Source organism: Pyxicephalus adspersus, chromosome 5, assembly GCF_032062135.1.
Source record: "Pyxicephalus adspersus chromosome 5, UCB_Pads_2.0, whole genome shotgun sequence".
NCBI classification, from domain to species: Eukaryota; Metazoa; Chordata; class Amphibia; order Anura; family Pyxicephalidae; genus Pyxicephalus; species Pyxicephalus adspersus.
Window position 1 is genome coordinate 44,119,549 of NC_092862.1, and position 16,631 is coordinate 44,136,179.

Below are 16,631 nucleotides of genomic sequence, written 5' to 3' on the forward strand. Positions count from 1 at the left end.
GAGCTGCCATTGGGGAAACACACAGGAAGTGTGCAGATAATACGAGCCATGTGTATGGAGGTGGGGTCACTGACAGCCTGCTCTCCTCCCAGTCGTGTAACGGGTTCATCCCAATCCAGGGGGGGCACAGTGCCTGGTAAGTGTGCAGCCTGGGTCCTGACACCCCCCATGGGTCATACAGACACCCCCCCATGGGTCATCACTAATTATTTATAGAAAGTTACAGTGCTATATGTCTTGTTCTGCCTTCCCTTGTCATATGATGAGAGACATTTGACTGTCACCTGAACAATTACAAAACACAGAAAGTGTAAATGTCATAGGATGCACAGGGGGCTATGGGGCCACAGATTGTACACAGGGGGCTATGGGGCCACAGATTGTACACAGGGGGCTATGGGTGTTGCTTCTGCCTCCAGGTGAGAAACCCAACTTTTTCAGGTACCAGAGGTGATTGCTACAGCAGTGATTACTCTGGTAGACTTTAGGGTCACAGGTGGGGAATGGAAGCCAGTGTTTGTGTGTTGTCGTTTTCAAAACAGATTTGTGTTATTAAATGACAAAACTGAACTGCTGTTTTGTGTTTATATGTTTTGAATATATGCTATACATATTGTTTTGCGCATATATATATATATATATATTGTTTGTTTTTGGAAGTTTACTTAGAGATGTATTCGCATACCTGTAAGTATTGAGAGTGCAAATGCTTGCCCGATGCTGGATGATCACAATTATTTCCACCACAATATCATAATGGTTTATTGATCTTTACAATCTAAATTTCAATATTTCCTACATTTTTTAGAAATCAAAGAGACTGAATATCTGGGGAAGAAACAAAAAACTTTTGTACTTGAATGACCAATCTGATTGATTTTCCATTCAGTAATTGATTGGATAGTTCCCAAACACATGTAATATATTTTGCCCCTCCGAACATTTTTCTATGATCGTGATTGGAAAATCTTTAATGCATTATGGATATTGGTAATCACTGCCTCTGTGGTTATATAGGGGCAGTGGTGTAATTCTTGTTAGATGCACCTGTGGTATCTATAGACAGTGGTTTCTAGTGACAGAACATACTGTCTTTTGCCACATACACACGTAAGATCTTTCACGATCCTTTCCAACGACAAAAGACTGATAGGTTCATGGATGAGCGCTGTACATACAGCACTGTTCTGTTCTATGGAGAAGAGAGGGATGAGAACGAGCCAGCGGCACCCCACTGCATTCTCCCCCCTTCACTTGCATTGCAGTCATTCGTGTATCCGCCAGGACAGATCTATGAACGATGTCGGACTAGCACCGCACACACACGTCAATTTCTTGTCCAATATCAGCCCTGAAATGATAATAGGTCAGGAATCATTTGACACATGTAGTAGTGTTTGGTTATTTAAAAAGTAACAACGTTTGTGTCTCCTGCAGTATTCCAGAGGTTAGCGTGGGGAACAGGTGCGAGCTGCACGGAACCCAGAAGATTGACACCTTTAGAAGTATGGGTTCCCAGAAACACGGCAGTAGTAGAGTGGGCTGCAGGGAAGGTAAGTGTTCTGTTTCTTCTTTACAGTTTGAGACAGGTTTGCTGTAATAAAAAATTAAAAACTACGAAACCTATAGTACAATCACGGACCTCTAGTTAGCAAAAATACTAAACTACATAAAAATGTAGTACTTTTTAGGCTGGGCATGTTCACACCAGTTGCTTTACAGTAATGTATTTTATGCGCCTTTAGTTCAGTGTGGGATTCAATCCAAATTACACCCCAACACACCTTTGTAATGTTCTGTAATGCAGGGGTCCCCACCTAGCACGGAGACCAACGGTCCCCAACTTGTGGTCCACGGACCCACTTGGGAGTGCACTGGTCAGAGACGCGGACCATGTCCCCCGTATGTATCGCAGGCTCAGGGCAGTGGGCGGGTTGTGTCTCTGGACCTGCGATAGGAGGGTGGGCGAGTTCTGGCATTATGTGCAGTCTGTGAGTTTAGTAGTCTGTAGGTCCAAAAAGGTTGGGGACCACTGCTGTAATGCATAGTAGCACACTAAAATGTGTTGCGGTGCACTGCATCATAGAGAAATTGGTCTGTTGTGTTGTGTTAGGCAGTACAATTAAATAAATACTCAATAGCCTATACCTTATACTTGACAAACTTGTACATTTATTGCATTCAGAAATGAACAGTGAAGCCGAAGAGAAACTTCTTCAGAATGCTCGAAATGGAAACCTGGAAGAGGTCCAGAAACTGCTAGAAGACTGCAGAAAAGGAGACATTGTGGTTAATATTGACTGCAAAGGTAATCAGTTTTCTTTATGTTTATGTCTGGTATATAACATAAGACCAGGGATTTAAAATTTAGCAACTTAAATAAAAATGTCAAAGGCTGACATTTTGCAAAACTTATATTTTGTATTATCAAGCCATGGCTAAAGTTCTTAAATAGAAACTTCCTTAAAATCTGAAGCATGCAGTTTGACTACAATCGGATGGGCACAATTTAATTGATCCAAATAATCTAAATCTTGATTGCAATAAATTATTAAAATAAATTTATTAAATAATTCTTTTTGGAGTCTTCAAAAATGCTGTGTGTAGATGGCATGAAGGAAAAGTTCACATCCCTTGCCCTCTGAGACCAGTGATGGGCTATGTAGAGAAAGAGAGCGCCAGTAACCCTTTCCAGAACCTGCTAAAAGCTGATGAAAAGAGGTGTCTTAGCAGCTGCATCGCACAGAGGCAGCAACATGCCCTTCTCGGTCTAGGGTGTTGTCAGGGAATGACTTTTTTAGGTTTCCCCTTCTTTTGTCAGTGGGTTTACTAGCATGTGCGTATTTGAAAGCCACTGACTCAACAGGGAATTACCTGGGGAGAGCGGAGATACTAATTGGACAAAAACAAGTAGTAGAAAAAAAATGTAATTTTTTTATGGGGGAAAAAAGCAATAAATGCATGCCCAGTGTACAATCCAGAATTTTTTTAAGCTGGGTGGGAAGAAGCTGCAGGCAGGTGGCAGCCCCTGTATTGTGACCTAACTCTTCAGTAACTTCCCAAAAACAGCCGAGTGGTTACTGAAAAGTGCCGGGTGGTGCGTCTTGCTAAAAGGGGCTGGGAAGAACACTGTGTGCCTATACTGCATAAATGAAAATCTATATACAAAAGTTAGGAACATATTTTATTATTATTATGCAGTATTTAAATGGTGTCAACATTGACATGACATTGCGTATCTCTTTACAAAGTCCATAGTCATGTCACTAGCTGTCCCTCAAAGAGGCTTATAATCTAATGTCCCTACCTCAATCATATGTTATTAACGTAGTGTAAGGTCAATTTTTAAGGGAAGGCCAATAAACCTAACTGCAGGTTTTTTTGGAATGTGGGACAAAACCCATGGGATTCAAACCTGTGATTAAGTGCTGCAAAGTGCTAACCACTGAACAAACTGTACTGCCTTTTTATAATGAAAGTAAAACATCCTACTAAAAATACATTAAAATATAACATACATTACTCAACCCTAATATAAAAAGGATGCTAAACTTTGGAAAAAGTGGTAATTCATCATTGTTGCACCATTTTTTTTTTTTACAGTTAAAGTAATAATTTAAGTGAAGAAAACTGCCAAGTGATTCCAGAATAAACGAATGTATACCTGTATGGTTTAACCTCTGTTGAGTTAGCATTGTCACATGATTTATATCACAAGAAAAAAAAATTCCACAAACTCCACGAAAATGTGATTGCGTAGACACAAGTCAGGGAATCCAAACAAGAAAATGAAAATTCGCTGAATATCCTTTGTTCATGGCACAGATGTAATTCTGCTAAGAATGGGCTGGCCACATAAAGTGAGTGACCGTGCGAGACGAACACCAGTGAAAAAAGTTATCGACAGACTTCTAAAAACTTTCTTTAGTTGCTGAGATTTGTTACTACAACTCAAATGACATCTTATCTACAGCTTGCTATTGGTGTCACATGTGATATTCTGAAAAAAGCTAGTATAAAGTGTTATGTCTGATGAGACCAGAGCTGGGCTTTTTTACCATCCCACTAAATGCTAATATGAAGCATGTTGGGGCCATAATCATGCTTTGGGGAGGGCTCCTTGCAGTTAGGTTTGGAAGATTTTTTTCAACTATTTCTTCCTATTTAATCCCTAGGATATACTAATATATCCAAGTAAAAACCCTATATATGTTAAAAGGGCCTTGAACCAGACATCTCTAAAATAGACTGTCCTGTGCCTTAAGGGTGTAACAGGGAGAGAAGGAACATTAATATTGGTTAATTATATTGTGAAGAAATCCCAAACAAATGCATTTCTTTTTAGGTAAAAGTAAGTCAAATTTGGGATGGACGCCCCTTCATCTTGCATGCTATTTCGGACATAATGAAGTGGTAGAAGATTTACTGAAGGTAAAACACCAATGTTTTACATGGGGATACAGAGATTTATTCTGTCTTCAGGTTGAAATGCTGCTTTCTTTTAGAACTAGAACTGGCTAATCTGCATGTTATCAGCTACTGCAAGAGTACACATGAAAGTCTGCCTGTACTTCTCTGACATTTTTTAAACATTTTTTACTTTAATAAAAGTGCATCATTAACTGTTTGACAAAAGGTTAATAGTAAAGGAAACCCTTACTACTATGTATCAGTGCATTGATATTTTGAATATAGAAACAATAGTAGAAAATCTTTTTTATTCAATTTTGGACATACCGTGTCCAGTAAGATGGCCTCTTAATCCTTAAACATTTTATGAGCACATTTCATAACTCCGCAAACAATTTCAATATATATTCATTTGTAGTTCAGGTGCATTAGCAGTCCATTCATTTGAATATGCTAAAGCAACAGACCTTAACATATGACATAACATGTGCGTTAACAAAATGCACCAGAATGTCAAATAACCTAAACCAGAGTTTTTTTATTTTATTGTTTATCAATAGCAAAATCCAGGCTCTAGTATAGCTATTAGGAGTTTTAGTGTATGATATAAGATTTCATGGTTATATTTTTCTCCCAGTCAGGAGCTGACATCACTGTACTGAATGATATGGGGGACACTCCTTTACACCGAGCAGCCTTTACTGGACGTAAGGTGAAAAGCATGCTTTTCTACTCTAACAATTTGCTAAATTAGTAGGGTGTAAGGAAGATAAACTCTTATATGCTGCTTGACTATAAGTGTGCTGCTGTAATCCACATCCACAGAAATCCACATCTAAAATATGTATCAAAATAATTTGTTTATAAACTATAGGAGTATTGCAGAATAATTATTCTGGTTGGTAGAGCAGGTTTGCACCACTCCTGTTTTTTTAGGTTGGTTTGTTTGGAAGGTTGACATCATCAGTGTATGTGTGTTTTGTTTGCTTTCTTTTTATGGTTTGTTTTTTTTAAAGGGTTATACAGTACTAGAGTATATTAAACCAGAAATAATATTTTCACCTCCTATTCCAAATGGTCCCTGCCTCCTTCATGTGAAGCCTAGCTCCCATGTTCAAACTGAATATGCAGAAAGGGTTCCTGAAGTATGAGGAGACTGCAGAAGCAAATACAGGAAGCAGGTCTTCATAGTATGTCTAGTGATATACACATACATTTACTTTGTTATTAATTTTATTATTAATATCAGCTTGATGTAATTTTTAAAGCATGTTTTAAAAATAGGGAGTTTTATCCTAGGTTTTTATGCTTAGTCACATGATCTCTTCTTAATGGAGCTTTTGGAGGAATCTGACTTTCTCCTTTGAAAAAGGTCATGTGAGCCAATGTCCAGGCTTTCATCTCATGACCTGCAAGGGAGAGACGTGGGAACAGCCTTTTTTTGTTTTATTACACTGAAATGTATCCACATTAGCATGGTATAGCTATCTGAGTACAAGCCTTCTTTAGGTGCTGAGAGATTGTCTTTCTCATCCACGTCCAGTACACATCACAAATCAGGCTGCATGATTTTCCTCTTTATTCTAGATAGATTTATGCTTGTTTAATGTAAAAAAAGACCATATTGGTCAATATTGTTGCAACCTTTGTTCTAACATGCACATTTTGTTCTGCTTTGATCAGGAAATTGTGATGTTATTATTAGAGTCCAATGCAGACACTACAGTGATAAACGGAGAAGGACAAACAGCTGCTGATGTTGCACAAGACAAGGAGGTCAAGGCCATGTTAGAAGGTAAACCTTTACTTCTTCATGATGTTAAATAAAAATGTGTGTGTGCACTGCGGTATTCTTTGCCACTTGGGCTTTCTGCTACCTGTGTTTCAGCTATCAGATGTCAGTATATCCAGCTTACCAGAAACAGTATGGTAAGGCAACACAGTCTTGTTATATCATCACAAAAATGATCTGTAAGGGGGGGAAAAATGATCTTTCCACCATGTAAAAAGAATACAAAATCACTGATATCTATTCTTAAGCTTGCATGTCTCTTCTTCCACATGTAAAAAAGGTGATTATGTTAGACATTACCAGAAGCCAGGCAACATGTGAAATCTACATGCATTTCATATTAACACATCATCTTGTATGGTACATGTAATTAAAAAAAATGAATAAAGAGCGTTAGGGTAAATTGTATTGCAAGGGGTTGTTTTTGCATATTGAGTACCCAAAGCAACATTTCCCATCACTTAATATCTCATTGATGTCCTGACATAAGATGCCAGATGGACACAAATTCCTCCCCATGAGTTACAGATGCCAGTTAGATCTATCAGAGGCCCTATCTCTTCCCTCTAATGCTTTATTTGTTTTATTACTGTCTGTGTCACTACTAAAGCGAGTTTTCCTCACCTCCTGTTACAGTTAAGCTACGTACACACTTCCAATTATTATCGTTGGAAAACGAATGACGAACGATCCTGCACGATATCTACGAACGATCGTATAGCACCGATCCTGCACATAGAGATAACGACACGATCGTTTGTAGATATTGTACACACAATAGATACGATCGTTTGAGCGATAGAGGAACTATGTGCACAACAGGAAAGTGAACGAACGTTTGTTCATTACGCATGCTCAGACCATGGACGATCAACGAATGATCGTACACATGAATGATGTTCAACGATCGTCGTCCAATCCGATCCGCCGGTCTGGTCGTTCGTTTCCAACGACTTTCCTCGTTCGTCGGCGTCGTTGGTTACTTTTTTTACGACGATTTTTGCCCAATCGATCGTTCGTCGTTCGTTCGTCATTCGTTTTGAACGATAAAAATTGGAAGTGTGTACGCACCTTTATAGGAGGACAGGAAGTAAATGAAGTCTTCCAATGGAGACACACAAAGCAGTACATGCCTGTCAGACATTCTAATGTTTCCATACTTTATGTAAATTTGATTGGGTTGTATTTTGATTGGGTTGCTTCTTGCATTATAAATACATGTAAAAAAATATTTCTGTAATTCTCATGAACCTTTGCAAATAATTATGTAACCAGCTGCCCAACGAACTCAGGAAAGAAAACTGGAGGAGGCCCTTCTCAATGCTGCAAGAGAGGGAGACATTGCAACATTATCAGATCTGGTAAGCAAATGTTCTATAATGTAGTTTTGTTTAGCTTGCAGAACATAATACAATTTTATTGATTTTATTGCATATCAACTCTTTTCGATTTAAAAGGAAACCTTCTTTTGTTAGAAGAAACAGAAATAAAAGTTGGACATGCAGCATAAAATTAGATTATTATTATTATTCTTATTTAGTTTTCATTATTATTATTATTATTATTATTATTATTATTAATAATAATAATAAACAGGATTTATATAGTGCCAACATATTACGCAGCGCAGTACATTAAATAGGGCTTGCAAATGACAGACAAATACAGACAGTGACACAGGAGGAGAGGACCCTGCCCTGAAAAGCTTACAATCTAGTAGGTGGGGGAAGTAATACACAATAGAAGGGGAGAATATAATGCACATTTTAGGAATATTTATTAGACAATGGTGGTTCTAGAGGGGGGAAAGGCTTGTACTTAGAAGGTAATCAGGTTAGGCTGACTTTGCTTATTCATTAAACAATAGAAGCTTGCTGGCATTGGAGAGAACAGAAGGATGACTTATTGATGTGCCGCTGTTCCTTTTGCTGTCCAGTCATGAAACTAGAGGTGTGCCATAGACTACATTTACTGCCTAACTGCATTGGATGCCCTTTTAGTATAGCACAGCACAAAATGGGAGGAAAAAAATGTTTTTTTATTTTTGTTTGTTTAATTTTTCCACTGCCTTAATAAATAGGCCAAGTTGTAGAGCTGCTGATCTATGGTTGATGAATATTCCATATAGGGTGAATTTTTAAAAAGCTGGGGGTCTAATGAGATATATTAAAGGATTTTAAAACTGCATAATTTAATGATCTTGTTTTTCTCTAAAGCTAAACAGAGCTAAACCTCCTAATATTAACTGCACTGACCAAATGGGCAACACCCCTTTGCACTGTGCTGCGTATCGAGGCATGAGGCAGTGTGCCTTAAAACTTCTAAAAAGTGGAGTGGATGTTAATATCAAGAATAAAAACAGTAAGTCTTAACGCCTATATTGTCAGTATATTACTATAGCGTACAGATGGAGGGATCATTTCCTTTATATTATACCGTTAAGCTCCAAGATATTCAATGTTTTGTTTTCCAAATGCTGCAGGTGAAGAACTGATAATTAAAAGTAAGCACCTTACAGTTGTAGCCCAGCAGGCTCCTCAGGTTATTAAACATACATAATGTTAGCCAAGTTTTAGTCTATTTGTAGTGACTTTCAGCAAGACCAAATGGATGAATGCTATATATTATCAGTCAGTACTGTCCACACCTTGTTCAGTGTCAGCTTTAGTTTGTTTGCTACTCTGCAAATTAAAGCGGAATGAATCAGCCTGAAATTCACTGCGTGTGGCCAGTATTACTATGTGCTGCAGCTGCATTTCCAAATTCTTAAAACATGAATTATAGCAACAAGCAGCTGTACTGGTACTGGACTACCTAGTGTAAAGTAGGCTTCAGGCAATGTCATTAATCTTCTACAAGCCACAGCCCTTTTAGCTTAACACCACCTTTTACTACACTGTGCAATTTTTGAAACTGAAAGTTGAATTTAAATAAGTAACAAATGAGCAATGAATAGTCAGTCAGTCACTGGACAGTCAGTCCTGTCCTCAGGAAGAAGGAACATACTGTTCATACGTTATCCAGGTTATTACCAAATATCAGAACTAAATTGAAAACTAATCCTATTACTTGGTGTAATCATTAATATTTCTATTTATGTGATTTCAGACCAAAAGGCAGTAGACCTTGCCCAACATATTGAAATAAAACAAGTCTTACAAACCAAGTTTGGAAAGGTGAGAAACTGCATATGTGTACCCAATACTAATCGGTCCTAATGCAAACCTATTACTGCTTGGGCAAATCAAACTCGGACTGTTACAAAAAAAAACACATGCTAAATGTTCAGTAGTATAAAAAGATAAAGGTGGCCTATTTCTTGACTTGCCAAGCTGACCTTGGCCCTACCCACTTCCTATCTTTCATGCCACCCTGTTGGTGAGTGAGGGTGCACATAACCTTGGGGCCAATTATGACATGGGGGACAAGCCTAATTTTTCAGCAGGAAGATTTTAAGATTTACAAATAATTACACCACCTGCATCATGGGATCCACCTTTTAAAAATTACTTTTTCATTACTTTTTATCCTTGGAAGTTAATCCTTGTTATATATTTTTTGGTTTAGTTTCATTTCAAATTGTCCAGGTTTACATAAATGTATGCTTTATTTTAATGCACCATGTTTTTGAATTTCAGTATGTGGCAAAGAACCTCAAGAGATTTGAAGGTCCACTATGCAAGGTAATGCTTTATGCTTTAGGTATGACTTAGCACAGTTATCACATCCCTTTGTACAGTATGCATGCACTTGTCAAGTTTGTATTTCATTTTGATTTATCACTGTAACAGGTACAAAGTGAAATGGAGGGTTCTTCCAACAGAGATAATGGTTTTGGAACAGATCCTTTTCACTTGAGAGAGAGAGATCCTCTCACTTACTGATGTGACTACAAAGCATGAAATTAAAGAAAACTTCCTAATATACTGGATAAATTAAAAATTTGTCTGGAGTTTTATCTACTCCTTACTCTACCTAAAAATGCACTTTAATTTATAGACATGGTGAGTCTGATTTAATAAAGCTCTCCAAGACTGGAGAATGTAGACGGTCATGAGAGAACCTGGGTGACCCAGCAAACCTGAAAGAGATATCTTAAAAAATAATTTCCAATTAGTTGGCAAATGGTTTCAATCCTGGACTAGGTCCATTCCAGGTTTGCTGGATCACCCAGCTTCACCCATGATGGTCCACCTTCTCCAGTCTTGGAGAGGTTTAATAAATCAGGCACATTGAATCCAAGTTTTTGTTTACTTACTTTTTGTTAAGTTTTTCTTTAATAGTACCAATAATAATGCAATATCTATGCCCTGTTCCCGTGGATGTTTTTCACTTTGTATAAATATGCTACAAATAACCTTTATAAATATTTTGCCACCCTTGTGTTTCAGAGCTCACGGTTTTTTGGCTGGAAGCTGTTTTGGGTGGTTTTGGAGCATGGTGTAATTTCCTGGTACCAAAAACAGTGAGTATTTTGCTACATTATTTTATTTCTGTAATTTTGATACTGTGATACACAATATGCAAACCTGTAACACTTTATTTATTTCAAAAGTGTTTTGTGTTGTTGGTTTGGCTATAATTTTTTTTTTTTTTTTTGCAGGTCAGACGCACTTTCCGGTACTTATCGGAAAGGTTGTAAACACTTGACACAAGCCATCTGCATGGTAGGATTTGAGATATATTCAGTATTTTTTTTTTCTGTGTAAAAAATCTTGCATGCAATGTCTATGAACCTTGAATACAAAATGATTGTCACAAATGTAATCTTTTGTACACTAAAAATGTAAAAAAAATAGAGTTGGGTACCAGGACAGAGACAATGGCAAAGTGAGGACAGAGGACTGGTGGTAGTTGGGTAAATCTGGGATCAGACAGAAAGACCAGAAATGGTGGTCAGTAAGGTTCAGGCAGCTTTTGTCAATCTGTCTGGTACTAGAGTTGTAATACAGGCACTGGATTGTATGATAGATTTTATGACCACCTACAACATGGCGTGTAAATGTAGACACTATATATAGACACTCTGTTGCCCTGAATATCCTTTCAGGTAAATCAGGAGTTTACAGGTAATAAATAGATTCATATTTAAACATCAGGACTTTCATTATAATTTGTGATACTAACTGCCACACATTTTTATTGTCCTTGGAGACCCTGCAGTAGACGAGACAGAGAATGCTTTGGGGGGCACACATGATGCTCATGATAATTTTTGTTTGTTGTTCAAATGTTGACTAAAGGTCTTAATATAGTATTTTATTATCTATTTTACTACTTACTTGCCATTTAAATGTGTTACCTGCTAATAATATGTTTAATATTCTTTCTTTCCAGGTTAAATTCACAGATAATTCATCTTTTACTGTTAAATGCTTTGATGACAGCATTCATTATTTCAAAGTTTTACCCAAAAACCTAAAGCACACAAGAGAGGTAAGCTGCATTGCAGACAATTTAAATTGCTACTTTGTAAGGAGATACTAATAATACCTTCATGCTGGGTAATGTTTAAAGGCAGCTTAATATGTCAGAATTAAACACACTGTGTTGGTGCTTAATAAATAGCGTTTAAAAATATTAACCTGTAGTTTTAGTTGGTCACATTCATCCGGATTTGTAGTGTAATTTTGAAGACTTTGTTGTGAATGAATGAAGCAACTTGGAAGGCTGTAAAATATCTTCAGCATTGCAAAAACAAGCCCAGTTCAGTGTGACTAACTAATACTAGATATACAATGACCTGGATAAATGAGAACATGACAAGCTTATGGCTATGCATTACACATAAGCTATGTATTACACACTTGGAAAGCTTTAGAACAGCTTTTTGAAATGTGTGAACCCTTTAAATAACTTTCAGGTCTTAGTGAACCCCTGAAAATAATAATGATAACCACAGCTCACAGTATATTAGCATGATAGTCAGTTGAAAGAATACCCCTTACATTGCTGGGTAGTGAAAAGAGTGCTACCCATAGACATAAAAAAGATCACTGATATCAGTTCCGATTGGCCCAATGCAATTTGTGCCCGTAATCTAAGTTATTAATGAAAATACACAGATATTTTATACTGTTTGTCCTCCAGGAGTGGCTGGCTGCCATTAAGGAACACTCTGCTTACAGCACCCATTACTGCTCACAAGACCAGCTCAGTGATGATGAAGATGAAGGTCTTGTGTTAGTTGGAGACATAAAGGAGTCACTTGAGGTAATTTTAATGTTTTGCCTTGCAGCCTCTAATTGTCAAATATAAATGTGGTAAAAATGTTAAAGTATTGACTTGCCCCTTCCACTAGAGTAAAATGTATGGTTTTGTTTTAAGGTACTGGTTGATGATAGGCAGCAAGTTTTTTTTATATATATATATAATTGTTTTATTTTATTTCTTTTACAGAACATACAAAATGTAGTAAAACAGTAAAAAATCTGTGGTAAAACACTTAAGTACAGTGGTAGGAACTGCAAAATAGCATTAGCACAAGTACCAATTTTGGTAGAGGGGTGGAACAAATTACTTTAGAGGTATTGGTTATAAAGAGGTAATATGAGCAATAAGTTAAAAGTAGACAACATCCCACGTGCGGATTGGATATTGGATAGAAGGCAAAGAAAACTGGGATATATATTTTATAAGACCTTTTAAATTGTAAGGTCTTCTGGGCAGGGTCCTCTCCTCCTCCTGTGTCACTCTCTGTATCTGTCTGTCATTTGCAACCCCTATTTAATGTACAGCGCTGTATAATATGTTGGCACTATATAAATACTGTTAAATAATAAAAATAAATATTGTGTTTGTAAAGGAATACCCTGAGCACACCACTTTTCTCCCACATTACAAAAATGTGCTAATAGGTTAATTGGAATCAACCCCAAAATTGGCCTTGGATTATGTAATGCTATTTGACAATGGTAGGAACATTAGATCCTGTGAGAGATAATCACATAACTATCGAATACATAGTGTGCTGTAGAAGATTTCAGTACTATATAAATGTATGAATTGGGGGATGAGTTCTTACACTGCTTGCATAGGTGTAAGAACAAATAGGTGTAAGAACAAATATTTTTTCTACATATGGCATTTTCCTTTTTGAACACTAGAGGGAGTATTGATATTGACTTTTGGATTCTGATATTCAGTTGTAATGTATAGATTACGTTATAGATCTTCAGAATGTATCTTGCAAAATGCCTAAATGTATGTTGGTATTGCAAAAGTGTTAGCTGTTTTTGCAATTGTTAGAAAGCAGGTATAAAAAAGGTTTTTAGGAAGTTTCTTTCCAGGAGGCAATGAAAACTGTTCTTCCCAATATCTTGTTATGTATGGTATTAATCTTGTATTATTTCTCCTTTTTTCTCTCTTTTCGATTCTGCAATGCAGAAAGAAAATGTATGTCTAACAAAACATTTTATTTTTAACGTAACTGAGGAAGGGTTACACTTTCAAATATCTGTAAAGTTTTTACTGTTACTTGGGTTTCCATTGGGATTTTGGAATTTGAGAATTTTGCCTCACTTTTTTTCCTGCTGACATTGTTTTACCAGACAGAATTTAAAAGGCTTTTTTAGTAGAGCAGAGGATGGCTAGAATTTTTGACTTCATGTCTGCATGGTCTGTGTTTCTGTTACAAATGTTTACTGCCTAGTGAGATAGTTGTCAGCGGGACATGAAATGAGGATACATCCCTGTAGCAGTAGCAGGAGACCCTCATAGCAGTAAAAAATCAACAGCAGCTCTAATCCTTCTCTACATAATCCAAAACTAAAAAAAATCTTGTAGTTGACATTATAAGGGAACCCTATCACAACAGCCTAGAGTTTCATTCACATACTTTGTCCTTATTACTAATTGAATGACTAACCCAGAATAAGTATACAAGCAGTTTTTGGAATTCCAAATCTGTATATTTGTGGTTCACTAGACAGTTAAGCTGGGGGATACTGTTGACTGTCTAAAAAAATGAAAACCATTCCATAAATAGTAACTCCAAGTTTCAGACTGTACTTGTCACCACCCAATGAATAGTAATCTGTTTTGGGTGATGCTCTGTTTCTAATCACTGGGGTTTATTCCATCTAAGCTGAATTTTCATTGTCTTTGTAATAGAAAGACGTGAAACCTAAGGATCTCTCTGGTAGGTCAAACTATTCTTTTTGCACACAAATTAAATAAAATGGTCTTATTCATGGTGGACAGCCGCTGAGAAAAAGTTGAAAAGCACGGAGTTGTTCTAGTATCAAAATTCTTACGTAGAAAGTCTCTAATAACAATGGAGATGGAAGTTCTATAAAGCAATAATCTTTAAGGTAATGAATTACAGAAATGTATTACGGTCTCATTATGGTATTTTACAGCCTTTTCGTATTCCACATTGTGCTAATAATAAACCTTTTATCTTCTTTAATTGCTGTAGAAATAGCAGGAGCATGATTATCTCAAGTTTATTTAAATCCCATGAAGAAGGTTGTTGATTAGATAAGTGAAGGATTATACTTAATCAGAAATGCGGTTTCTGTAGCATTGTGCATAGAAATAGGTTAAGCTAGCTACAGTGATCAGAAGACCCAGCATGACCCAACAATAAAATTATTCTTGTGGAGAATGTACTGTACGTGTAGTAAAAAGTATTGCTTTTTTTAACCCTGTTGATCATTTATGGGGTTGCATGGGAGAAGCTTTGAAGTCACTTGAAGGCTTGGTGTTGCATAGCGCACAACACAGTTCCAATCTTGAAAAGCATGGCCTAGTGTGTATACTTTAACAAAGTATGTTCCCCCTTTTTAAAAAAAAAAAAAAAATCAAACAGCAGGAAAACCAAAATAAAAAAGCAAGGAAATCTAAAGAGAGTATAAAGTATAGAGAATGCAAAGGAATGCAAGTCTAATCATTTGGATCAAATCTGCCAGCAACATGAAGGTGCAGAAGGGTGTAATGCATTGTTACAAAACCGTATAAATGCTAAAGGACTTACCTGATAATGACATGCTCATACACACCAATATACATTATTGCTGAAAGGCCCATAGCACTGTGCTTGTCTCAGAAATGAGGGTGGGAGCCCTAGAACATCAATCAGCGACTCGTGTATAGCCATTCCAGTGTTCTCCCTAGCCCCTTTTAGCCGGGTGCACCACCCAGCACTTTTCAGTAATCACCCAGCTCTTTTTGGGTGGTTATTAAAGAGTTGGGTCACAATACAGGGGCTGCCACCCGCCTACAATTTCTTGTAGGCATGCACATGAGTCTAATTTATTAAAGAATGAGAGAATGAACATTTTAGAATGTTAACATAATAAATTATGTGTATTTACTTAACGTATCCAAACATGTAAAAAGCAAGGCCCTGCACATAAAATAATAGAGATCATACAGTAAATTGTGTAAACATTGTCTAATCCTTAAGTAAATCAGCACCGCTGACATGGGTTCCTAAGTCACTCAATTCTGCTTCATAAAGTGGAACTAAAACGAAGATACCCCCATCACTTTGGGCTAACATGAATATGTTAATGTCTGATTCCAGCAGCTTTCCTTGTCTTTATTTATTTATTTTTAAAATTACTATGAAAGAAAATGTTATTAGCTTTTTAGATTTAAAATGATAAATCTTTGCTTGCTGCTTACAAGAGAAATATGTGTATTTTTATAATACATATACTTTATAACATTAATATAGCCAGCACTAGTTTTTACCCGCTGTCTATGAAATAAAATTTCAATAAAGGTAAAAGGCAGTGTTCAGTTGTAGGAAGAATATGTGTTTTTGGAATTTATCTTTTCTAACTCTAAATCTTTTTGTTGTTTGTGTGTCTTATTTAGTATCCTCCTAATATAATTTTGGCTTCCAGTGATTCCTGCAGGGACGCCAAGAAGGGGGTGGGGGGTCCAAGAGATGGAAGGCAATGTTTAGAGAAAACTAGGTTTACCTTCTGGAGGATATGATTAGATGCCATGAAGGGGATTGGTTAGCATAGAGTTTTATGGGTATATTGTGATTAGACGTCAGATGGAGGAGCAAATTAAAAACTGAGCGCTTTTTAGAGTAGAGCACAGCCATCCTGGCAGATCCATGAATCCTGTCAGTTGTATAAACATCATTGTTAGCGAGTAGAAACATGTAAAATGTATATCACCAATACAACTGATTAGTTTGAGTTCTGGGCACAATAAACACTGGTAAAAGTCAATCTAAAGGTGCGTACACACTTCCAATTTTTATCGTTCCAATCGAACGACGAGCGATCGATCGGGCAAAAAATCTTTCGTAAAAAAGTAACCAACGACGCCGACGAACGAGGAAAGTCGCTGGAAACGAACGACCGGACCGGCGGATCGGATTGGACGACGATTGTTGAACATCGTTCGTGTGTACGGTCGTTCGTTGATCGTCCATGTTCAGAGCATGCGTGATGAACAAACATCC

At 37.0% G+C, this 16,631-nt stretch overlaps 1 protein-coding gene across 4 annotated transcripts in view; it reads left to right on the plus strand.

Annotated features, from left to right (window-relative positions):
* Positions 1–16,631, plus strand: part of OSBPL1A (oxysterol binding protein like 1A) — a 63,137-nt gene that overhangs the window by 250 nt on the left and 46,256 nt on the right. Inside the window, exons 1-14 of one of the 4 annotated variants that reach the window (XM_072411297.1) lie at positions 4–136; positions 1,438–1,553; positions 2,186–2,308; positions 4,346–4,431; positions 5,048–5,122; positions 6,094–6,205; positions 7,478–7,563; positions 8,419–8,563; positions 9,311–9,378; positions 9,841–9,885; positions 10,594–10,667; positions 10,806–10,869; positions 11,540–11,638; positions 12,293–12,415. In XM_072411297.1, the coding sequence (XP_072267398.1) occupies positions 1,508–1,553; positions 2,186–2,308; positions 4,346–4,431; positions 5,048–5,122; positions 6,094–6,205; positions 7,478–7,563; positions 8,419–8,563; positions 9,311–9,378; positions 9,841–9,885; positions 10,594–10,667; positions 10,806–10,869; positions 11,540–11,638; positions 12,293–12,415 (1,146 nt within the window). In that variant the 5' untranslated portion in view covers positions 4–136; positions 1,438–1,507. Of the gene's footprint in view, positions 1–3; positions 137–1,437; positions 1,554–2,185; positions 2,309–4,345; positions 4,432–5,047; positions 5,123–6,093; positions 6,206–6,272; positions 6,340–7,477; positions 7,564–8,418; positions 8,564–9,310; positions 9,379–9,840; positions 9,886–10,593; positions 10,668–10,805; positions 10,870–11,539; positions 11,639–12,292; positions 12,416–16,631 lie in introns of those variants that run through there. The other 3 variants (XM_072411296.1, XM_072411298.1, XM_072411299.1) reach the window with 3 other exon arrangements.